This window comes from Nomascus leucogenys, chromosome 2 (genome assembly GCF_006542625.1).
Source record: "Nomascus leucogenys isolate Asia chromosome 2, Asia_NLE_v1, whole genome shotgun sequence".
NCBI lineage: Eukaryota > Metazoa > Chordata > Mammalia > Primates > Hylobatidae > Nomascus > Nomascus leucogenys.
The window spans coordinates 124,438,779-124,465,102 of NC_044382.1; the positions used below are offsets into that span (position 1 = coordinate 124,438,779).

At 39.6% G+C, this 26,324-nt stretch overlaps 1 protein-coding gene across 3 annotated transcripts in view; it reads right to left on the reverse strand.

Moving 5' to 3' along the window:
* SEMA6A (semaphorin 6A) overlaps positions 1-26,324 on the reverse strand; it is a 132,621-nt gene that overhangs the window by 24,402 nt on the left and 81,895 nt on the right. For 2 of the 3 annotated variants that reach the window (XM_003259863.3, XM_030818064.1), the window contains exons 7-17: positions 24,632-24,722; positions 20,834-20,953; positions 20,054-20,142; positions 18,688-18,905; positions 14,388-14,519; positions 12,078-12,233; positions 10,469-10,645; positions 9,992-10,132; positions 9,824-9,904; positions 7,543-7,601; positions 5,090-5,110 (exon numbers count right to left, since the gene is read on the reverse strand). In XM_003259863.3, coding sequence (XP_003259911.1) covers positions 5,090-5,110; positions 7,543-7,601; positions 9,824-9,904; positions 9,992-10,132; positions 10,469-10,645; positions 12,078-12,233; positions 14,388-14,519; positions 18,688-18,905; positions 20,054-20,142; positions 20,834-20,953; positions 24,632-24,722 — 1,285 coding nt within the window. Of the gene's footprint in view, positions 1-4,901; positions 4,953-5,089; positions 5,111-7,542; positions 7,602-9,823; positions 9,905-9,991; positions 10,133-10,468; positions 10,646-12,077; positions 12,234-14,387; positions 14,520-18,687; positions 18,906-20,053; positions 20,143-20,833; positions 20,954-24,631; positions 24,723-26,324 lie in introns of all 3 variants that reach the window. The other variant, XM_012505518.2, reaches the window with a different exon arrangement.

A 26,324-nucleotide genomic window follows, 5' to 3' on the forward strand; every position in this document is an offset into this window, starting at 1 on the left:
CCGGGTGGGCCTCGGGGAATCACTTAACTTCTTCCTGTGCACCCAGTGGAGATAAAGATACCTCTCGGTGTTGGGAGGATAGTGACATAATGGTGAAAGCATCTTGCACAGTGTCTAACACATAGGTGCTCAAGAAAGGCCAGTGTCCTTTGATATTCCCGTGGCAGCACTAAACACAGAAAGTGCCCACTCTGGGAATCCCGTTTCTGAGCAGTGGGGCAGGTTTCTGGTAGTGAGTAAGTCTTGTCCCTATCACAAGTAACTCAGTTACTCTGAACCCTTACTATGGAGGTTCTACAGTGTGTCTAGTCTTCCGGTTCAACTCAACTTCACAGGCATTCCTCTTTCTGGGAGTAGTTATTGGTTTCCAAAGGGATCTATTCCCACCGTCTTTTCATTGGAATGGAGGCTTCAACGGCTACACGCTATTAAGGCTGTCCCTTTTGTGTCTTATTTCAATAGATGGTTTCCGCTTTTGAGGCTGCATTGACTAAAATGATTCAAATTAGAAAAGGATAGATTTCTGAGGTTCAGATAAGCTACCATAGGATAATATGAGAAGAATGGCTAGGTTGAGAGTTACAGCAGAAACTCTAGCCATTTCCTGTGAATTCATTCGTAAGCTCTCCCTCCATCGTTCCACAAGGTTAAATACAGATTGTATCAGGTGCTTTGATCCAAGCTGACACAATGATTTAAAGAAGCCCTACTACCTGTTCTCTCTGGTGGAAATAAAAGGTGACCTCCTTGTGATTTTCAACTGGAGTTTTTGGCTTACATAGAGCAACCTCTTGAACAATTTTTAAAAGATACAAGGGCAACTACTGTGCATGTATAATTGGTGCCTTTGGTGGAAAGTAGGGCAGACTCACAACAACTCCAAAAGCTCCAGCCTTGAAGTATGATCACCATGCACATGATAAATAAAATATTGGCCTCTAGAAAGACAGATTATAAGAATAAGTACAGTGCATTTTTTTTTTACAATTATTATTGGAAGTTGGATTTCCCCCCAGGAGACTGTAATATTGCAAATTACAGACAAAACATATATAGCAAAGATAGCTTTTTATCTTCTTAAAACTTTGCTTAGCAGGAATAAGCAAGCCAAGTGGCTCGTCCATGCCGTAATGACTTCTGTGGAGCCACCACACTTAAATGCTGCCACAAAGCTTTGGTAACATTGAAGAGGTCCCTTTCTGTATGGCACTTGTTTGGCTCTCACACAAGTGAGAAACATCCAATTCGTTGAAAATAGTCTGCTTTGTATCCAGCTGCCAAAAGCATGTTCATTTAAAATCCAAGGAATGCTTTATTCTAGACTTTTTGTTTTTACATTTCTGAGTTTCACATCTCATGTCATGACACAGATAAGAGAACAGGGGCAGGAAAATCAGCCTGAGAAATGGAAATATAGAAGTTCGTTTATTTCCTTTCAGCTTACATTGAGGTCTAAAACATAACTTTTTTTTTCCACTCCTGAATTCAAGGCTACTCTGATAAAATATATGGTCAGCCTAAGAGAAAATTCAGTGCCCAGCATAAGCAAACAATTAGAAATAGCTTTGTAGGGAGTTAGAAAGAGAAAGTGGGGAAGAAAAAAAAATACCTCCCCTCCAAGTAGCAAGATTTCTTTTACCTGAATTGATATGCATTTTGAGCACTTTCAATTTAACTGTGTTCAAGGGGCAATTTTATGGTAATGCCATAAGTATGGTTCAGGGAGAACATTTCTTAATACGGTAATCTAGGGGAAATATATGCCTAAGGGACACATTCTCTGTAGAAAGATTTCCTGGCCCATATGCTGCGAATACATGGAAAACTCATTGGTAATGGAAAGCTATGTCTATGAGAGGAAATTAATGTGGACCAGATGGTAGTTAGGTAGGAAAATGTTTTACACAAATGTGAGAAATCAGTCTCTTCTTCCTATCACTGAAGTGTTAGTCTAATACCCACCACATCTCGATTTTCTATATGTAAATCTAGAGAAACCATGCATCTGATTTACTCGAAAGAAAAAACTGAGCAGCATGAGGTTTGTAATCTTTTAAACTTATGCTTGAGGATAGGAAACACGTGCCAATGGTGAATGAAACAGTCAGAGAAAGCAATACCTGACTCTCAAAAATTTTACAACCACCCTGTAAAAGCACCATTAAGCAGCAGTCCTCAGTTTGAATTCAAAGATGTGTTATTACCTCTCCAAGCTTAAAAAAAACATTACAAGGAAACCACTTATACTCCTTCTTCTAGTCTGATTTTTAAGGTTGTATTATTTTTGTGCATTCCCTAAGAGACTTTGCAACCAAAATAATGCCACAAAAATAGGCAAACATTTGTGGATGTGATATCATATGTCAATAGATTTGGAATCTGTATTTTGGTCTTGTCAGTCCAATAAGAAAGGTCACATTTTAATCAGTGGAGCTTATACTTTATCATTCTCATAAAATACAAATAGGTATATTTTGAAAGTTAACTTTAATGCATCATATTGTTTCTCTATATCTACAAGTCATTGTAATTCCAGAGGTTAGATGCCCTTCATACTACTATAACCTATTAACAATGTTTGTAGACAATTAGACACAAAACAGAGACACTAAATCAATACAAGAGAGGAAGAGAGAAGGAAAATAATCAGGGCCCAATTCACTAAAAGGGATTCTTGCATATGTAATTGGTGTGACACAGAGCCTTTGACAAGCAGAAACTCTGCATCATTGGTTAAATGATCCTTTTTCCTGGGTTGGGCAGTTCTGGTTTTGTAGTTGCCTCTATGAGACTACACTCAGCCACAGAGTGCAGGACCTGCAGAGCACACAGCTAGAAACAGTGTGCGTGCACTTTTTACTTTGGAGTTGGCTTCCTTGTCTATATCCATGCTCATACAAATAGCAATTTGTTTCTTCTTTCGATGCTACAAATACAGTGCCCAGCACAGTGCCTAGGACACAGTAGTCACTCAACAAGTATTTGCTGAATGAATTAGTGAAATCTATTCTGGGTTTATTAACTCCAAAATTAACATCCCTTGCAATGGTTTATTTTAAAAAGTTGCCAATATTTTCGTAAGTACTGTCTGAACCAGCCCTCATTTTGATGGTCAGTTAATCATCTAACTGCTTCACACTGAATAGATTTCGCCTGAAATGGATAGGATCATTAGCTGAAAGACAAATTCCAACTCTTCTTTAGTTTCAGGTCTTCTTTCAAGACCTGAAAATGAATGAGCGTCATCCCTTAAAGTGTTAACACGGAAGCATTAATAAGTACCTTTCCTTTTGTAAAGGAAATAAGAGAGAACATAGCTTAGGCAGTGATTTTTGTTCATAAGAGTATCTCATGGTTTAATTATTCTATCTAAGAAATTACCTGGGAGTTAAAATTGGTCTTGGTATGATTGATGAATGCTGGGGAGGTTGCTGGTTCAGTTCTTTTCAAGATCTTAATTTCTCAAAATCTGATGAAGACTATTCAATTATAGGAAATGATCGCGAAGTATCATATTGGAAAAAAGCAGATGCTAAGTGCGGTTTTTTCCTCAAGGCAGTCTCAACTAGGTGACATCTGCCTTCTGAGCAATTTTTCTTCTAGTCTTTGGTGTTCAATATTCTGGTTTCAATCATAGATGAGGGAACATTAAAGGTGGATGAATTCTGTGGGCTCATCTACTCCACACTGCCTTACTTCACAAGGGGGCCAGTCAGGAGAAACTAAGCACCGTTTTCCATACCTACACAGCTGCAATGTATAAGCCAGTCTTTAAGATATTCAAAAAGGCTTTTTATGTATGCTAATTTGACACAGGGAGTGAGAGTTTACAAAGAGCTATTAAACACATTTGGAGCCATCAGGAACTATTTCTTTGGATCATAAATCTGCATTGCTTTCTTTTCTTTCCCCTTTGTTTCTTTTCTTTTCCCTTTTTTAAAATTTATTTTTCTCCCTCCCTTATTTACCTACTTCTGTACTTAAGGACTGTCCTGGATCTGTTGCTTGATTATATATCTCAAACACACAAACTGTAAAATGACTGTGTATGCATGAAACTCACAGCTTCCATTATAATGCAGAGGCTTTAAATTTGCCATCACACAGATGTTTTTCGTATCATACTTTAAAAAAACACATGGATAGTTTACCCTAACAAATATTTGGGGGTACCTTGAGAAATGTAAATGGAACCGCTCCATTTCAACTTCTCATATAAAGAGTTCAGAATATTCTGTTTATGGGCTTAGTAGCTTTGTTTAATATAGTGATTGTGTATTTCAGACCAAGAACAATGAGATAAATCCTGTTTGCACATCATTTCCACTGTGTCACTCTTCCTTGTCTACATTCTGAAGAAGTCGCACTGAAAACATGTCTAAATATTCATACTCTTTTTGACCTTAAATTTCAGTGGCCAATTGCATACTATATTGGAAAGTTTTGTCTAATAAGAGCCTGACCTGTGTATCCTGTATAGATTTTCGCCAGCAGAGGGTATTGTCCTGAGTGCCAGCATTTTGGGGGATGGTGAACTGTATCAGCTGAGGAGCTATAGTCTATCAGTTATGAGCACTATTCCTTTGTCTTGGATATACTTATGTTCGAAAGCAATTTCTTCTCCCTCAAGAACTCATTAAATGTATTCACCAAATTCCCTAAGGTTGGCATATTTCATGTTATCTGGATTAAAAATTTAGGACTCAGTCTCCCACATCAATTGTCTCACATAGGCAGAGTGATTTTTGAAGGACGGTGAAATTAATAAATAATTTTAGTGAATTGGGGCCCTAAAGTAACAAAGAATCTGGTCCATGATGTTTAGGAATGAAAACTATAAACTACTGCTGGATGAATGACTTCACGAATTTAAAAAAAAAAAAAAAAGTCTGTAAACTGACCATACACTGTGTTGTAAGACATTTCATGATCTGGTAGAGGAGTTGAAATGTCTATAAAAAAATGATGAGGATAAAAAATTAATTAAAAATAAACTTAAGATTTGAACATACTCAAGAGGATTAATGAAATAGACATTCTCAGACAGGTTTCCACCAGTATGAAATTATGAGAGTAAAATCTTCCTTACCATTCAGTGCCACAAAGGAATCTGAAAGACAAAAGGGAGGAGAAGGTTACTTGATGTTTTACAGTCTGCTTAGTTCGACTTATGTAAGTGGGAATGAACTAACACAGAACTATGCCAGGGTATGGTCCCCGATACTAAGTAAGTGCTTTTTAATTTCTGCGTGTAATGTAACATGCTTTATACTCAGTCCGATTTCACATCTCCATATCTCTTCCACCAAGTGAATTTCCTCCAAGTCACTGCCTTTGCCAAGAGGCAGAGAAAATGCAAGAGTTGGCAGACGAAATGGTAACTGCAATTATAGGCGACTTTGAGAGTTTAAACCCTTCTTTATAGTGAGGGACATGCATATGCATAAGTGATACCTGGACCACACTTAAAAAGAAAACATTTTTTCTTTACATTCTCTTTTTACTTCATCCTCACAAGCATGCTGGGAGAAACTGTCCAGTGTTGCAGTGTTCTGAAATCATCAGGGGTTTTAGTTTGGAAGTTAAAACAAAAAACAAACCCTTACACATATTAGGTAACATATCTGGGTGTGTGCTGTGTGTTGGGGTCAGATCTCTTGGTTCACTCAGCCTCCAACACTGGCTCTTTGTGATTTCCTCATTTCCCTTTAAAATCCTGTTAATTTTGTACCAGTTATAATGATTGCACCAGTTAGAGAAATCCTCCCTGAATACCTAAGTGGGGATAGGTCTGTCTGATAGAGGTATTTCATGCTTCAGCAGGAACACGGGGAGAGGAGAAGCCATGAGCAAAGGCAGGCAGGCAGAGGGTCAGCTTTACCTCCTGCCCCGAGCAAGCACCCTTGGCAAGTGCCTCAGCAAGAGTGGGGTTAAAGGTCAAGGGCACACTACAAAGCACGAAGGCAGATCCAGGGGCTTGATCACTAAGATTACTCTGGAAATAAAGAGTAAATCACAGGGTTGGGACCTGAGAGCCTCCCCTATGCTACATACAGAGGCTTCCTTAGGTTCTTCTGCCTGAGAACACAGATAAGGGTGTGAGCCTACTGGTACAGTGGACATTTTATAGACACAGTAACAACCATCTTTACATGGTTCACGTATTTTCTGATTTGATCCAAATCTACACCCCTATTTTTCTACAGACACCACTATCGCAATAATATAAATATGATGAAAATGGCTCATTAATATCAGCTAACTAAGCTGTTAATAAAGCGTGCGCACCACACACACACACACACACACACATCTGAAAACCTGTTTCCTTGCAAATAAAGCTATAATGCACCAAGATGATTAAGGTCCACTGATCAAACATCAAACTATTTCCCTGATATGCATGAATGCACACACGTAACATACATCTTTTGGTGATGACACTCTCCTATGCTTATTTATTAACTCATCAATTTTGTGCGTAAGACATAATAAGAATTGTTGCCAATATATAATATTTGTAAATGAAAAATATGTATATGACAAAGATTTGGAGATAAGGCTGCCTTTAGCCCTCTTTATTTGATTATAACTAATCTCTAAAAAAGATAAGGTAGAAACTTGAATGACACTTTAGAGTCTGAAATTTCAGTACTCATGACTGAAAGATTTAGAGTTATATCCATGATTTTCATTATGGAATCAAATATCAGGATAATATAGCTTCATTTCCCTTAGAAGCGATTATTTGGTGCCATTTTGAATGCAAGCTTCTTGAAATTCAGCATATATAACATTCGAAACCGCACAAACTAAACATATTTTCCAAGAGTATGGTATTATTCTTTAAATTAGCATTAATAAAGCATTTTCAGAATATTGATATTAATCGGGTCACATGACAACTGGGCAGAAATTTGAGCCAGATCCTTTAGGTAAAGTTCTAACTAAAATGTTACCATTTAATAACAAACTCTGAGATTTACATAGTAGGCCAATTCCTATAAAAAGATTATTTTGAATTGCCTTGTACTTGTGGGTTATTTCTGAAATTTTTTTCCTATCACATATGGTAATAGACGCAAATCTAATTTAAAAACATAATTGCTTTTGTTAGTTGATATGTTCAAGAATAAAACAGGCCCACTCAGTCAAAAAGCTAGAGTACAATGATCAATCTTTTTATTATTTGCCTGAAAATGACAGTATAAAAGCACGTTTTTAAAAACAGCAAAACTGTCATTTTGTAATGGAAATGCTGATTTAACTTACTGCTTTGCTACAATTAATATCCTCTAGAGTGAATTTTTTCCCCTGCATTAGAATTAATGAAATAGGTGCCAGCATTTATAGTGACAACATTGACCACACTGGCTTTAGAACACACTGCTTTCTTTATTTGATATTTAGAAGATGATTTCTGTCATTTACGCATGCTTTAGTGTCAGCTGCACTCAGTTCCACATGTGAGCTGATGTTTCTAGGCCGTTCACTGAAAGCATCTTTGCTGAAAGATAAAAATGGATAAAAGACTGTACTTACTGTGACAGTCCCCCAGACCATCTGTATTGCCACGCTCTATGTCCTGCTCAAAAGTCAGTCTTTTAAAAAAGGAAGGGAAAGAGAGACAGAAACGAATACAATAACGTGAGTCTTCAGAAATGAGTCTTAAGTTTCACTAAAGACAGTAACACAGTTTGACAAATTGAGTGGCAGGCGCAAAAAAGAAATACATAACAGCTTTAAAATTTATCTCTGAAGTTTATCGAAACGAGTCTTAGGTGACTCTCCAAAGACAAGCCATGGTTTAAGCAGTGAATTCAGATACTGTTCAGGGAGATAATTAGCTTGCAGATTATTTATATCCTTCTTTACTCTAATTCTCTGAGCATTTCTTAAACATTTAAGAAGTTTAGATGTTAAAATACACTCCTCATAGAAACAATATAGAAGTCTATAATTAAAAAGAAAAATCTTTTTTGCTCTATTCTCTTTTTCACTCCTACCTTTGCCTTCCTAGGCAAAGTTTTTTGCCTAGACATTTATCTAGCCAAAAACTTGCACGATAAAGTGTTCAAAGGTCCAAGTGAGGGGACAGGAGCCGGTGGTGCACTTTGTGGAGACCACTTGGCTATTTGTTCACTCCCAGCCCTGCCCCAGTCCTTGGGAGTACTACTAGTATTCTCTTTGACATGCTCATGTTTCTTCCAAGTCACCATTGGGCTGTACAAGCAGCATGACGTTAACAAAACCAATTTTAATAAAAGCTATTTTGATTTTTAAAATAAGCACACCAGAGTCACCTTCCTTTGGGGGCACTTTGTACATATTCCCATAATATAATTGAAACTCTTATTTTGCAACTGCTTTCAGAGTTTATTTATGAGCCATATAGGAAAACTATTTTGAAAGTCACAGCTTGATCTAATAATCCACCATGTTTGGTTTCTAATCTTTTTTGCCACATTAAAAATCAAACCCCTCAAAAGATGAAGATTTCTAGTGGTAATGTCAGCCAATATTCATCATGCCCTGCAGCCCACTCTCCAATGGGAGCGTCCCATGTTTTCAGCAATGCCAGCATCATTGAAATACGAATGCAAACCTTAAGGAAACTATTTTGGAGTTCTTATATTGACTTAACAATAATTTTTAAAAATCAGTCTTATACTCTTCGGGCACATGTTGAACATAGGAAGGACATAGGTCATCTCATAGCTCCCCTCACCACGCTTTGTGATCCTTTCCCCTCTACCTTGAGGGTTCCCATGCAAAGGTACAAAGCTCTAAAATTATAGCATGTCAATGATGCTACTTGCAAAGCTGTTCTAATAATATGCAGAGACTCAACCTTTTGCATTAGTCAAATTTCCAGGTCAGATTTTATAGTTATCATCAGCTCTGTTTATGAGAATACTTGTCCTCAAATTATGCAGGTGGTAGTCATCAGATATGCCCTCGATCTGTTTGTTTAGCTATTCTGAAATAGGAAAGGAGGCTCCGAGTGATTTAAAGATGGTTCTGTTCCCCCTTTGGATCTGAGGAGGTTGAAGAAATGTCTGTGTTGAAGGAACATCTGTGCTATCTAACCTCCTAAACAGCTTGCCACAACCCATCAAAGATAAACATTGAATACTTTCGCAAATTTATTTTGGATTTCACATCCACTAAAGTAAAAGCATAAAAAGAAACCTCTTAGCCAATGCCATCTAAGCATTTAAAGCCAGGGTAACAATTTTAAACACCAAAATCATAGGCATGGTGGACTGGCCTCACTAGCTGATCTGTTGGAGAACTGCCAAGAATTGATTGTCGGCCTAACGAGTAATAGGGTCAACTGTTCTTCAGCGCAGGAAAAGGTTTATTGGATGTATACACCATGCCTGCAGTACAATTGCATTGCTTAACAAATGTTCTGCAATTTCTTCTCAGCCCTGCACAGTCAATTACAAGAGCCAGTTTTGCTGTGGCTGGACAAACCACTCGCTAATCTAATTGGTATCCTATTGCTCCTTTTCTCCCACCATGATGATCAAGGCAGGCACCTTCTTGTCTCTCTCTCCAGGGAATACATCGAAGCCCACTGTGTTTCCATTCTATGTTTTTAATCAGTCCGAGGATGATTAATCAATTGGAAATCTGCCACATGTGATGTGGTGAGGCTCTATGAAATGGGAAAGGGAAGGAGAAAGGCTGACAGTCCTGTTGCTGGAGTTTGCACAGAAAGCTGTGTGGTGGTGTGTGTGAGCAGAGCAAATCTTACATCTAGAATACACCTTGGCTGGAAGCCACTTTACCCTCTCCCACACCTCAGGCTCCTTACCTGCTGTTGGGTGATAAATGGGTACAGGCACCACCTTCCTTTATCCATCCACAATACGGGTCTCTGGAGGCAATACAGGTTCTGCAGAAAGAGGATGACCATGAACTACCTAGGAGTGTTTCCTAGCCACCATGGACTTTCTAATTGTCAATGAGGCAAGATACATACTTTTTACATTTCCCATGTCGCTCACACCGGCCAAGGGGAACCTTTATCACACAGGTAGAGAATGCAACATACAGAGAGCTGCTTGCTCTGTCCAGCTGCATGCCCATGATCCTTTTGTCTTCGACTCCATCATAGCTGCATCTAATTTCATCAGGCAAGACAAGATCATTAATAGACTCTTCTCTTTTTCTCGGCCCCACCCTCACATCCCACTTCCCAGCCCACAAGGCAATCTCTTAATCTGATCTAACTGGCGGTGAAACAAAGAAATCCTTATGCTCATGCACACACGTAAACACACACACACACTGGCAAGGAGAAAATAATGCTTTTTAGTGTTAAAAAATTTTTACAAACAGCACTAAAAAGTCATCTAAAAATGCATAAAAGGTACCTAAGTCATGATTTTCCCTGAATGAAAGGGGCCATAATAGCACAACAAATAATTACTAAGAAAGAACCAAATATTCTACTTACTTTTCAGGGTTGTAAACACTCATCTCCTCCAGGAAAAGGCTGTCATTTAGAAAACCACTATTTCCTATCCTGGCCAAAAACTTCAAGATGATTCCCTTCTCTGATCCCAGAAAAACCACAGTGTGATTCTGATATGGCCCAGCAGCCGTGTCCACTGCAATTTTGGTAAGGCGGTATCTAAAATGACAGGACCACATTTTTTATCCTTTGTTGGTCTATCATTAAAGTGTTCCCTGTTCCACTTCAAACAGCTGTGACATAGCTTTCTAGTAATAACCTCAAGAAAAATATATGCATATAAATAATGTTCTCAAGTGGTTCTGGCCCTTTATTTCCATTCGCAGAGCATTAGTGTGTCTCCAAAGGGGAGGAAGGAGGTGTGAGTGTGTGTGTGTGTGTGTGTGTGTGTGTGTGTGTGTGTTTGCAGGTCAAGTACCATAGTAGATAGCCAAAACCACCTGAAACCACTTAGCAATAATCCCTTCCATGAACAACAAGACTAATGTCTCCTATACCGAGGGTAAGAAGTAATAAGAAATTCATTTAACCTTTAATTTAACATTGAAAAGCAATGACTGCCATTTCTCCATACTCTTCCTCTGAGATACAAAGCCTTCATCAGCAAAATGTTTGATTGGAAACCTTTCCAATTGTATGTAGAGGGCTGGGAGAGTTCTGAAGGATGAGGAGGTAGGGTGCTAATGGCACTACTAAAAACTGTAAGGACCTGCAAGCCAAACAATATCCATTTAAAGCTAAAGGTGAAGGGCGTACCTAGGATAAGTCCTACCAGCAATTTGCTTTCTCTGAAATCCCTTGGACATTCGACATTCCATGGGGACCTAGTTGTCCTAAGCACCATAGCTGGAACCAGAAAATGTAGACCCTCATGCAAGTTATATACCATGGTTTCCATTTTATGTGCCAGAGCTATTACAGTGCTTTAATATGTTTTAATAAAGTCATAGTATAAAAATAGTGGTAAAGTTAATTAACATTTTGTTTGATGGCTACCACAGTGGGATGGTACTTGGGAAAGCCTGTTAAACTGTTTGGAAATAAGCTCTGAATAAATACAACGAAGAGTTTTTTAATACTATCACAGATCTCTAATTGGCTGTCCCTTCGCTGTTGGCCACCAGTTCAGAAAAAGAATATTAAACTGTGAATCCTTCACACTGGCAAATGTGGTGTCTGTGCTCTGTGTGACAGTGAGCAATCCATGAGCCATGCTCAGGTGGAATCTGCTGCAAGTTTTGTAATCATTTCCAACCAATCAGGTATCCACATCCATTCACTGGTTCTCCTTCACTGCTCCTCTATTTTTGCACGGATTGGATCAATGGGCTAATCCAGAAGGAAAGGTATTTCCTTCCTCTAATTGCTGGCATGTGTCCAACTAGCCTGAAAATATTGGAACTCTTCTCCCTGGGAATGTGTGTATGGGGGGTTAGTGGTATCCAACCAATCGGCCAGCATTTCACAGCTGAATGAATGCCCAGGATAGCAGAAGATGTTTGTGGCGTTTCAAAGCATGATCCACTGATTGGTTCTCCGACATGAGATGAAGTGAGGAAATCCATCAGGACACGGTTTGCTTGACACCCACCTGACCATTGTTCTCAGGAACCATGGCCTGTTGAAGATGGAGGGCACTGCCTCATCCATGAGTGGGTGCGTCTTGATGAAGTTCAGCGTATCATCAGGGAACTCATTGGACGTTGCATATCTTTCTAAGGAGGATGAGCCAGCACAGCAACCTGGCCTAAAATGAAACAAAGGGTGAGGAAGGAGGGAGCTTCTTTTGTGCCTTATGGCAAATTCTTTGAATGAACTGCTTCTCTAAGCATCTGGAATGGAGGAGAACGCACTGCAGCCTGAGAGGAGGAAGTTGAACAATGCAGAATGCCACCAAGCACAATATGCTGAGATTTCCTCTGAGCCGCCTCCTCATTTCAGAGGAGCCTCAGCCAGCACAGTTCAGCCTCAGCTGGGGGCAGGCTGGCTTCCTCCCAGAAGCACAAACAAACCTCAGTAAACAGTGATGGAGCTTGAAACAAGTGAGTGAGTGTGGTTTGCACATATCTCGGGGATGGTTTTACTTATCCAAAAAGGCTGCTAGAGATTCCTCATGCATTCACTCTACATGAGGGAGAGAATTAGGTTGATGTTTTCACAAGTGTAGAAAGCAAAGACTCTCCAAAACTCACCAGGGTATGTGCCAGTAAGACTCCATGTAATCATGTTTCATTACCTGGGGCTCGCTGAGAGAACATTTCGGTTTTGTTTCTTATTGTTGTTTTTATTTTTGTTTGATTTTGGCAGGTATGAAAACACAATTATATCAGATTCTTTCCTGAAAGGTCATTTTCTTGTCATTGAATGACGACCATAAAAATTTGCTTCTACAAGAAATTCTATGGTTTCAGGAGTCAAGGGTCATCCTAGCAAAATCAGATTAGGGAAACACTGAAGCCCATCTTGTCCAGACACCTGGTTTGCCTGGGTGGTGCAGGAGAGGAGACTGGACCCTCACGACACCAGCATGAACCACTCCTATGTCCACACTGTCTCAAGGCACTAACCCAGCCAGCCCCATGAGAGCATCCTGAGTGCTGCAAGAGGGACGAGGCAGGCATGTGGAAGGATGTTTAAACTCACTCCCATTAGTAGAAAATCACTTAAAGTATGTGTGCTGGTATTGGTTGAGTGACACCATCTTTACATACCAAGGAGACAGTATTACATAAGAACTTTCTGAAACCTGATCTCTCGGGCTTAACTCCCCTTCCTGCTTATCTAGAAGGTAGTTAACAATCCCAGGCAATGATTTAAGACTATCTGTCTGAGGTTGCCGGGGTGTGCTTTTCACACCTAGTCTGTTCTCCATAAGTAACAGAGTATCAACATGCCAGATAATTCAGGTAATGAAGATGGATGAGCCACTGAGTTTCTCCTCTGGGTATAAGTGGTTTATATTATCTAACTTAGTTCATGTAAGTGTACTTGGCTAGGTATGTTGTGGGGAGGACTGGAGGTTGCAGAAGAGAGTTGAAAAACAAAAAAATTAGTAAGACATTGGGCTTCCTTCCAGAGGCACACAACTCCTGGGGAAGACAGACACCATGAGTTGTTTCTATGGAACTTGAAGTGCAAATGCTGTGATGGAGGTGTGAGTGTATGCCACAGAAGAGAGGCAGGCAAAGGGCTTAGCGGGGACTTCCCTTCTGTCCCAGTTAGGATGAGTCAGCCTGTTTAGGAAGAGACTACATAGGACTGAGAGGTCTCTGGGTTGCCTCTGGACCATAGTATCCCATGAAAACAATTCTAAGGCATGATTTGGGGAGGAGGACACTGCACTGTATTTGGACCCAAAACAGACCAAAACCTGGCAGACCAGAGACATCTTAATGGTCCACTGTACCTGCTGGATTCTCCTCACCCTCGGTCTAGAGTCCTAGACTCAGCTCTGATCCAGCTTCGTCACAAAATCCGGAAAACACTATTTATATTTCATATTTTATTTGGGTTTAAAGACATGAGTCTCTGTAAAATTGAAAGGAAGCATAAAGAAGCAGCAGAAATCACCACCCCCCGCCCCCCACTATTGAACTTGTACAATACCCTTTACCTCTCTGGGCCTCAGTTTTCCCAACTATAAGCCAGTGAGGTCTCAGGTGGTTTCCACCATTGTAGTATTACATTGGATAAATAACATATGGAGGTTAAGCAGAAGACTAGAGGAACATTGGTTTGACTATATGAGAAGGTAACTTTGGGTTTTGGTTAATGAGATGAAGGCAATCCGCTTGGCTGGCATGGAAGGCACTGGTGTGCAGTTCATAGGATGTTCATTATCAGAGGTGCAAGCTTTGCCATTTCTAAAGTTTAAAACAGACATATGAATATTTGCACATACCTGGGCTTAGGAACTCGTTCATCAGGAACTGGTGTCCAGGTGGAATCAGGAGACTTCTGTTCCTTGAATCTCCCAGTAAAAACACTGGCAATGTCAAGCATGTCATAGGCACAGACTGCAGACCCAGGGATGCTACAACATGACATTTCACATCAAGTGTTACTCATGCAATGGTTATGCATGTGGTTTGGAACATACTCCAGAGAAACTTTCCTAGTACAGCAAATGAAATTTAAAGTTTGTGCCTTGGACACTATAAATATAAGGGATCTTATTACACAAAGAAAATATTTCTCTCAATCGAATTTGCATTAATTGCCTTAAAGAATGGGCTAGTTATAGCAAGCTCACAGAGAGGAAAAAAACCCTTCATGTCTACATTGGCTCTTGAACTGATTTTATTTATAAAGGAAGAATTGTTGAGCTAGTGATAGGAGTTTCATGAATTCCCTGATACTAATTATCAGTCAATGACCTCTCTGGAGAGCGTTCTGTATCACTAATATTGGTGAAAATTTGAAACAAAAATGCTCTCCCATTGTCCACATATTGCTTCTTTGGATTTGGTTTTACGAGCCAAGAACTTAGGGTGTGCGAATGTGTTTGTGGGGAAACCCACACACATTTTATGTTACTCTCTCTATATTTAAATTTTTACCTTCCTGATTACTTACATAAGACTAAACAATTTAAATCTCTAAAATGCCATCACTTTGCAAATAAAGTACTTTATAAAGTGATAAATAACAATAATGGCCATCCGCTCCACCTATAATTATATCCTTGCCTGGCACCCCTGGAAGGACTTAGGCTTCTTTTTTTAATCAATGATGGGAAGGAATGAATTATTCATTCATCTGGGTGCACTGTTTACATTTGGACCCACATTTATTTTTGACTAGAGTTGCTCCTTGATTTTGATCAAATAAATTACAGGCACCAGCTTGCCACGAGTTTTAATCAGGCTTCGAGATAGTGGGTCATGACATGGCCAGAGCGCCCAGGACGAGAGACATGGGTGCCCGGCAGTCTGGGAACATCATCCAGGGCAGGGAATATCATCCAGAGAGAATGATTTTGTCTTGAATTTTGCAAATGCTGAACAGATATAAAAATAACTTCATAAATGATTAGGAGAATTTATTCCATCTTTAATTTCATAAGAAAATTATTGAATAATAATTGCTTAATAATAATTGCTTAAATAAAGCAAGAAATAGGGAGAAGCTTAAAATGCTTATTTAAAATAAGGTGGCAAAATAAATTTTAAATGTATATAAACTTATACATGTACATATGTTGGTCACAAAATTAAGTGTATAAGACAGTGATAGGCTGGGCGCAGTGGCTCACGCCTATAATTCCAGCACTTTGGGAGGCTGAGGTGGGTGGATAACTTGAGATCACGAGTTCAAGACCAGAGTGGCCGATATGGTGAAACCCCATCTCTACTAAAAATACACAAATTAGCCAGGGGTGGTGGTGGGCACCTGTAATCCCACCTACTCAGGAGGTTGAAGCAGGAGAATTCCTTGAACCTGGGAAGCGGAGGTTGCAGTGAGCCGAGACTGAGACACTGCACTCCAGCCTGGGCAACCGAGTGAGACTCTGTCTCATGAAAAAAAAAAAAAAAAAGACAGTGATTCTCATTTGTTTTGGAATTTCAGAACCGCTGCATTACTTACTTCATTTCGTAAGACTCTCGTCACATATTCCTTTTCTGAAAGTAACACATTTACATATAGTATTTGCCTTATATATTAAGAAAAATAGGATAAATACTATTTGAAGTATTTTCTGATGCACCTCATAATAACTAAAGATATCCTAGGGTTTCATAGTCTTCCTGAGGTTAGAATCAGTTGTGAAATCCTTTCTTCTTCCTCCCTTACATTTCTCTCTCCTTCCTTCCTTTCTTTCCTTTCAATTTTCCTTCATTCCTTCCCATCTTCCGTTCATTCAACATATGTTTATGGAACCCCTACTTAAGGCAGTAAGTGCTCCACAAACAACATAGGGTCTTGCCCTCAGCTGGCACACAGTTCAGTGTGGAGGCAAGTATAAGAATAATGACAAAAATAAGGAGAATTGCTTGAACACGGGAGGCGGAGGTTGTAGCGAGCAGAGATGGCTCATTGCACTCCAGCCTGGGTGACAGAGCGAAATTCCATCTCAGGAAAAAAAAATAATAATAATAACAAAAATCACAACAACAACATCTTCAGGACAATCTGGTAAGAGCAGAGTATAAAAGAAGTATGCACAAGATCCCATAGGAGGTGACTAGCTGACATTTCAAGCATCCACAGGGTTTTAGTGGGCAGATGTTGGTGAGGTGGGCAGATCTCGCAGAAAGCAATGAATGAGCAAAGCATGGCACATTCAAGGAGCAGATCTTTGCTCCGATCAGCCCATGGCACAGGCTGCATGGCGGAGGCTGGGAGGGGATGAACTAGAGAAGGAAATGGGGCCAGACCATTTGGGGGCTTGTGTGTCATGCCAAACAGCAAGGGCTTTATCCTCAGGGCAAATAATGGATTTGAAACGATTTGACATGACCAAGTTTGCATGTGTAAGGCACGAAGTAGAGAGGATGAAACCAGAGAAAGTGAAAACAGAGGGACTATAATTTATAGATGACAATGGGTATGTATATTTTTAGGTGGGTATTAGATTACCAAACAAATATGATTTCTGAGACTGCATAAGCATGCATTAAGCATGGATATTTCTTAGGGGCCATTTAAGAAAATACTGTAAATAGAGTTATCTATAATATCTAAGAGCTTACTACTATATTGTAATCACAAAGTACCCCACATCCTTAAAAAACAAGGCAAAACAAACAAAACAAAACAGAAACGAAAATTAGAACAGGTCTTAGATTCCACTAGCCCCTGCATTTCCATGTGCCAAGACAGTACACTTTTTCAAAATCCTAGAGAGATAGGTTCTGATGTATGAGCAATAAAAGCCTGAATTTTTAAATATCGTTTTTATCCGCAAGTCTAAAAATCCCTACAGATGTTTAAAGCTTGCTTAAATCTAACTGAACACTTCTTGGTGCAATATGGGTTCATATTTTCGTATTATTTTCAGTGGGGAGCTTCACTCTCATCTGCTGTATAATTGAGGAACATGATTTCATCCTTCATGAAATTTGCTCTGTTCTTAAGCATTTCTTTCTAGATGTTATCCTTTAGTTTTATCATTTTTGTGCCTGTCATTTAGGCACTCGTCAAGTTTTTGAAAGTCTTTGTAAAAAGTTTAATTCAAAGCAAATCAGAGTATTACTAGAGGAAGATACTCAATACAGAACACCCAAAATTCTGCACAGAAATGAGAACACAGTGCATGAATTTAGATTTCACGACCATGCACACAGTTAGGATCATTTTCACACAACAGTACTAGGACTCTGAAATCTTGTTGGCTTAACAGAGAGCTGAGTACTAAGAAAAAACACTAATGCTTGTCTTCCTTCTGTTCTGTACACATTTTCACTGCTCTAGGAACGATTACTAGTGCCTCATTTAGTTGCTCAAAGTCTTAGTTTTAACTAAATACAAAAATAGGTGTGACTAGGCCGACACTCATAATTTGTAGGTACAATGTTTGATGATTTATAAATTCTCACGAGAGCCTTCCAGAGTCAGATTCTGGTGCTGTGGTTGGGGTCTGGGTTGTGGCCCAACTTGTTGAGTGAGCTTGCCCAAGGGTGACTTTGTTGGACAGGATAATAACCAAAGTCCTTTATCTTGAATCCTAGATTTTACCCTGTAGCATTTTAATACATTTCCAATGTTTTAACTTCAAAAGGTACTGATCCAGTCATGAGAATATTAAAAGTCAAACACTGCAAATTATTGGATGACCTAGAAGAGACAGGAGGAACATTCTTGAGTTCCAGACTGCCTCTTCCATCTACTGACTACTTGGACCAGGTAGTATAATATGTCGAGCTCAGTTTCCTTAAGTGGAAAAAGAGGACAATATTATCTAGTTTCTAGGATTACTAGAAGGATTTATAAATAACACATAAAAAGTGTTTATATACCAGGCTTATATAAATAGAAGATATTGTTATAATTTATCTAATTACTTCCCCTAAAACCTAACTTAATAGTGCTTCTAAACTACTATTAATTTGTCGATGAAAACTAAGTGTTAAGTGCTTCTTAGCTACACACAATGAATGCAATTTTCAGTCAGTTGCAAATATTATTTATTAGAAGAGAACCCCCTGGGAGAAGGAAGCCAGGAAGAATTGATGAGGTCAACACAGCTAGGGCATGAATACCTGTTATAAGGTGTAGAAAAGGTTGCCAGGACAACATCACGCCCGTTGATACGAATCACATCTGTAACTGCCTGGAGAATGTTGAAATAAAAATGAGAGTCTCCGGGAACTGAGCAGTTCAGGCGCGCCTTCAGGAACGATGTCCACTGTTTCTCCAGGACTCTTTGAGATCCTCCCATATCATTCTTACAAACCTGAGCCACTCTTGGGAAAACTACCTGCAGAGGAAAAACACATAGGGAAAATGAAATGCATTCATTTTGCAAGGAGATCTTAGTAGAATCTGCATTCCTTGAAAACAGAAACAAAATAACAAGGTGCTTAATTTAATACTGTTTCTAAAATCAGTAGCAAAAAAAAAAAAGAAAGAAAAGAAAAAAAGAGGAAAACTCAGCATTAGAGCAGCATGTTTTAAAAGATAAGGCTGTGGCATTTAATACAGAGCCATAAATCCTTCAGGGAATCAGCTCCCAGCCACATAAACTCATTTCCATACAGACCGCTTAGCTTTTTATTTCCTCAAACAAAAGCACACTTTGTATGCACCATCTCTGCCATCCTCACTAGCTGCCTCTGGGCCCTGAATCTGTGCAAGCCACCCTGGCATTCTATGTTACCCTCCAACGTAGGGACCTTGATCCACTCTCTGGTAAAAAGAACTAAAATGGACATCCCCTAATGGACATCCCCTAAGTGTTGTATGTTGCTTTTTGCAATAAAGAAAAACATCAAGACTCAATTTGATTAAAGATACTGGATAGTTACAGTCTCTGTGGAGCAACTCAATTAAGAAAAAAAAAAACAAAACTGTTGAGTATACCTGGAAACCACATCTAAGACACTTGAATCTCAGGCCAGGTGCGGAGGCTCATGCCTGTAATCCCAGCATTTTGGGAGGCTGAAGCAGGTGAATTACTTGAGGTCAGGAGTTCGAGACCACCCTGCCATCATGGTGAAACCCTGTATCTACTAAAAATAAAAAAATTAGCCAGGCATGGTGGCGCATGCCTGTAATCCCAGCTACTTGGGAGGCTGAGGCAGGAGAATCACTTGAACCCGGGAGGCAGAGGTTGCAGTGAGCTGAGATTGTACCACTGCACTCCAGCCTGGGCAACTGAGCAAGACTCCATCTCAAAAAGAAAAAAAAAGATACTTGAATCTCAGCATGAAACCAACCAAACATAAATTTTCAATAGAAATACTTAAGAAATTTCCTGTGGTTCATTACTGTTCTGAAAAAGCAGATAGGGCCTCCAGACTGCACTCTGTTATTAGATTTATGGTTCTCATTTATAACAACATTTGTCCAAAGGTGTGGGTTTCTGAAAATGTTACAAAGTGAGCCAGGGACAGCATCCCTTCTTACCTTTCCCATGGTGTTATACTCCACTGCTATTTCCCTGAAGAAGAAGTAGATATAATCTCCGTAATCCACGGCCTGAACAAAGTATGGTTCTGTAGACAAACAGGCACTTTAATTGGAAACATGTCACACAGAGTTAACAGGATTTCAATCAAGTGTAGCCAAAGACATGTTATTAATTAAAAGTGTAGGACCATTAGACATTTGGTTAACACTAACCATTTCTAATGACTTCACACATGCAAGTGCTGGTGATTTCACAAGGCATTCACACTTACACATTGTATCTTTCAGAAGCTTTGCAATCCACAATGAAGAATTATGGAATTTTGCATATCTCTGTAATTTTATTTTCCACAATGGAATGCCCCTTTTACAGAGAAGATTTTGTATACACTGCCTCATCACCCTGACTCATACAAGGCTGTGAATAGCTTTTCTCCTCTTCCCCACCACCTCCAAGCCCCTGTCCCCTTCCATGAATGCATTGTTCAGTTCTTTTCATGCAGAACTCAGAAATGAGAGCTTGAAGCAAGAAAAGATGAATGTAATGTATTCTATTGTTGTGGCATTGGTAGTTTTGTTAATACTCCAGAAACTCAGGGGAAGGAAAAAAGAGAGGTAAATAAATCAGTTGAAGCCAAAGATGCAATTTACATGTTTCTGTCTGTCAGAAGCCATTACTCAAATGAAGATACAGTCTGGTCCCTCCAGACTCTAAATCTCCCACAAGATATGTATTCCCCTCCCCTCCGACCCTCCTTCTTTTAATTGTTTGTTCACCTTTCAACCATTTTGAATCGTGCTTGACAGTCCGCAGGGTAGGGCTTTCTCCAAGACTCCGGTAAATGACTGCGTCAATGGCAAGGAAGTCAGTCACTGTGGCTGAGTATAGTTTTCCATCTTAGAAGAAAAAGAAAAAAGGTGAACAGGGTGGGAGGAAGTCAGTGGGGGTGGAGGAATAATAAAGACATCCCCTAGATTGCTTTCCAACATCAGGCAAATGAAATAGGACAACTGGGAAAAATCCAACAGTCGCTGGGAAAACTCTTGGCCCACATTCCTAAGCATTTTACATTGGGATCATGAGAGATGCAACATTTTTCATTTTAAAATTGCATGGCAATTTTTTTTAACCGGCAGCAGCAGCAGCAGCTCAGGGAACAGGGTAAATGAAAGAGGTTTGTTTCACTTGATTAGCTGGACCTTAACTGAAATGTCAAGGCCAAGGATCCTTGGACACTACTACTGCCACCACACCATGGTAAACTGGATTAGGTGAGAGCCCAGGGAAACATAGATGCTGATTGTGTCCCCAGAAATTTTAGGCACATGCATAAGTAAAGAAGTCCTCAGCCTGATCAGGTGAGAGGAGTTGAAGAGAGAGGGTTCATAAGCAAAAAAGGGCTGACTAAATTGCTACTGTCCTGAGAGTCACAGCTCCTCTTGACCTCAGGCTTGACAGTTCATTAAACCCTTGCAATCTGGTTTCAATAACAGGTATTTGCTTCGGTATCTCCAAAGTCACAAACTAAAAACATTCTGAAACACAACATGCTAAAGCAAAGAAGAAAGGGGAAGGGGTGACACTGAGTTCAAACAGGTCTTTCTTTAATAATTCATGCTTTGGGGGAGATATGATTGAGGGTAGATCCCAGGCATACGACAATAAAGCAGACTGAGTCTCTAGACCTTTTGGTTCCTTCCTGGCTTAGCAAACACTCTGCCAACAAATAATCAAAAGGGGTGTTCTAGAATAGCAAAATCTATGTTGATTACATGGAAACAAGAATTATATTCAAAATAAAAAAATTACTTCCGTGATTCACTTTTAGTGGATTACATATATTCCTCAGTTGTATGTCAAAGTGACTTGCATACAACATACTACCGTTCAAGCTCTTTTATATGTAGCGTAAACATAATGGTTTATTGTTTTGTTTGTTTGTTTTAAAAAAACTCATATCCAAATATACTTAAAGATCTTGATGTTGTCTTTGGTCTTAAAATAATTAAAATTTGTCCAGGTTCAATTTAGAGATGTCTTAATATCTGCAATATTAACAGCTATATATCAATAAGTTTTGACTATTTTGGTAGATTTAAACTACAGAGAGCAAACCTTTAAGTTGGCCCAAAAAATATCTATGAATCATAACTTTTCTTATGGATTTTGAGCCCCAGGTCATAAAGACATTATTTATGTATTTAAGACTATAGAATATGTGTTCTATATTCCTATAGCCCCAAGCCATACAGATATACCTGGGTAGTGGGGGAAGGAAGAGGAGGATGTAGGTAGTGGTGATGACTATTCCTCCTAACTACTTTCCAAAACTCTTTTTGTTTTACATTCTTTTAAAACTGGGTATCTCACCAGAACATTTACTTGTAGAACAGAATACTTTCCTGCCACTGTTTTTTTTTGAGATTGAGTTTCACTCTTGTTGCTCAGGGTGGAGTGTAATGGCAGGCACAATCTTGGCTCACCGCGACCTCTGCCTCCCGGGTTCAAGTGATTCTCCTGCCTCAGCCTCCTGAGTAGCTGGGATTACGGACATGCGCCACCACACCTGGCTAATTTTGTATTTTTAGTAGAGACAGGCTGGTCTTTTTAGTATTTTTACTTGGTCAGCCAGGTCTTGAACTCCAGACCTCAGGTGATCTGTGCGCCTTGGCCTCCCAAAATGCTGAGATTACAGGCGTGAGCCTCTGCGCCCAGCCTCTGCCACTCTTAGTAATATGATACCATTCATTTGCAATGAGGATCTCCTATTATTAAGGGCTGAGCTTTTATGAGATTTCCAACACTTAAATGAAAATCTATGTAGATATAACACTGGGGGTGGAGACAGTTATAGTATTAACTCATGAGGCTTGCTCTGTATAGCTCCTAAAAACTTGGTGGCCATTGTAAGTTCTCTGCCTATTCTACCTTTTCTACCTTAGGCTACAATAAGTCCTCTTTTTAGTTTACATTTAAATTATGTTTTTATTTTATTTTATTGAGACAGGATCTCCCTCTGTCACCCACGCTGGAGTGCAGTGGTGCAATCACAGCTCACTGCAACCTCAACCTCTTGGTCTCCATGCCCATCTAATTATTTTCTTTTTTGTAGAAATGGGGTCTCACTATGTTGCCAGCTGGTATTGAACTCCTGGGCTCAAGCAATCTTCCCGCCTTGGCCTCCTACAGTGTTGGGCTTACAGGCGTGAGCTACCACTCCTGGCCCTACAGTTAAATTTAAATTCTCCCCTGCAGCCCACATTCTCCAAGGTCCCAACTAATGCAGGTTCCAAGTGTCAGTGAGAACATCCAGCAGTAGTCATGCACTTGGGAATATGCTCAAGTACTGTCTCCACGAGCCTTGCTCATACCTTACAAATAGGTCTACAAGACTTTGTATTCTTGACAGAACTGCTTCTCAGTAATACTGTGCTCTCATTTAGGGGGAAGAACCCAAGGAACCTGCCCTTCTTAACCTGACAATCTATCACTGCAGATTCAGGTCCACAAATGGATAACACTGAGGGAGAGGTTCAGGAAGCCAGGAACTAATCTTGTTTCATAATCAGAGCCCTAGGGTCCCTCATCCAGCTAGTATGTGCCAGTTTTTAGCTGTTGTGATGGAAATTATAGCTAACTGCTTTATTACAAGCTATAACAATCACTATTATACCAACACTTCTCTTACACCCACCTCCACATACACAGCTGGTAATGAATTCCTAAATAAATTTCTAATTAAAGCACACAGACTCATACACAAAAATCCCACTAAATCTGAAAATAATGGTCTGTTTGCTATTTATATCTTTTGCAGTGGAAAGAAGGGGTAGTGTTGGGGAGTAGAGGTCAGCCTAAGCAATTAGCACCCTCCCCTCAGCCACCATGGTCTTTCAGTAAGAGATGGGCATGTAACCTAATCAGATCAATGATATTTGAGAAGATGTTTCTTGGAAGCTTGTGGGTATGTGGCCTCATTGCTCTGAGAGAACTTCCAGAAGCTTCCTTTTGTTTCTTTCCCTTTCTTTTCTATATGTGGACAAGAAGACATGTAGCCCTAATTGGGGCTGGCAGCCATCCTCTGACTGTGAGAACCACCAGTCTCATCATGAGGTCGATGTAGAGCATGGGAATGAAAAGGAGCTGCCTCCCGGATGACACTGTTGAGTTGTTGAATCTAGCCAACCCAAAGTCCATCCTACCTTAAACAATAAATGCACATCAGTAGGGGATTTTAAATTTTTTTTTTTTTTTTACATTGGTGGTTTGAGGTGGGATTTTCTATTATTTGAGCCCGAACATTCCTTAACTGATTCATCACATGTTCAGCGCTATGCCATTATCCTTTCCTGAGGGCACAAACACATGGGTAAGTGTAGCAAAGACTTCGTTTGAGAAGCAAAAGTACAGTTTTCATACTAATTGCAAATGGAAAGGCATTCTTAATTACACTATTCACCAGAGAATCAAAGCATAACTGTGACTCCATGAATGCTCTAGAGCAGATTCTCAGTGACAGGATGAAACAAGCAAAAGCAAATGCAACGAGGAGCAAATGCAATCAGGTCGCTTACCTGCAAACAGTGCAACGTTGGCATGTTTGGCATCATATGGGCATCTGGCCATTCCGCTGAATTCATCCCCGAATGGTTCCAGCGTATCCATCTAAATGAAATAATCAGACTTAATTACAAACAACAACCTTTTCTTTTGCCCTAAACCGTCAGAGATAATTTCCAGGATATGACAGGACTTTTTTAATCTGTAATCACTTTGAGATGCACCCTGTTGAAGCCACTCTATTTTTTTTTAAACTGTAGTTGAGAATCACATAAAATAGCTGTGTTAAAAACATATTTTTAGGGGAAAGATGGTCAAATCAGACATTCTTTCAAGCAGTGTACTCTTCTACCCAGCACATCTTTTTATGAAAGTCTTTTTCAGATATTTTATACCAACCAAGAGCTTTCTGTTGAACTCTGACACACTTTGTGGTCTGTGGGTCTGGCATGTATTCAAAAATGATGCTTAGCACACAGTGATGCAACAGAAATGCCCTTATCCTAAGCTGTGCACACGCTAATCCTAGCAATGAGAAAACAACAGACAAGGGGTATATGGTTTTCTTTATAATGTAACTAATCCTAAAAAAAAAAAAAAAAAAAAAAAGTGGCTATAGCTATAGCTCGTCAAAGGCAAGAATTAGTGAAGTACAAACGCTTCGGTTTGTGAGGTTGGAAAGATCCAGAGACAAAAGCCATGGTGAATTCCTTTTTCCAAGAAGTAAAAACTAACCCTTGAAGCAGTCATCGAATCTTAGACTTCACAGCAGCTCCTGGGAAGTTAAACCACTATCGGTTACAGATAATTATACAAAGACCCAGCCTGATTTTTGCAGAAGTTCAAAGCGTTTAGAGAATAGGAGGAAAAAGGCAGGGAGTGCAGTTTTAGATTTATAGTTGGTAGCCTTCAAAGCTCTCCCCTACATAATCTTGATAATCTAATTTGGGGCTATAACATTTCTAACACATTCGGCTTACTTGTGTTATAAAAATTAATATAGATCAGGGCATGGCAGAGAGGCAGATACTGAAAATTTGTCACCCTCTTGCTTCATGTCACTCTAGTCAACTTGATGCTTGTGTGCTATGATAAGACTTGGGTTTTTCAGTGGAAGGCTGGTCATTGTTTTCACTTTGAACCTTTGTCCTGATCTGTTGATAAAAAGCACTTAAGACAGAAGCTGTCGTTCTCCCTGCAGCCAAATACATTATGTCCCATATCATCAGCAATGTCACACTGTGCCCTGAGTCTGAAAATACACTTTTCTGAGCAATGCCAAGGGTTCTTACTACCATTCACAGTGCTAGGCATATTGTCGGGAACTGAGCATGAGCAACATCCCATCTGTGGCTTCTGAGAGGCCTGGGCTCCTGGAGCATGTCTCAGCAGGTGTGGCAAAAAACAAGCAAGAGATGACGGCATTACTATAAGTGTAGAATAGTGGGAAATGGAACATGTACCGGAAGAATAAGCCAGACCATTCATGCCCTGTATATTACTGTGCCAAGAAAACCTGTACTTTGTCATAAAAGATAGCTTTCCATCTAGGGAATTCCTTGGGATTTGTTAGAAGCATTAATCTTAATGAGTCCTAAACAATGACAAACAGGGATGGAATATTAAGTGGTAAATTAAAGTTGAAACCTTATCTGTATGCTGTCACTAGCTAGAGTCAATGCTGGGCTAGACTGGCTACCTCTATTA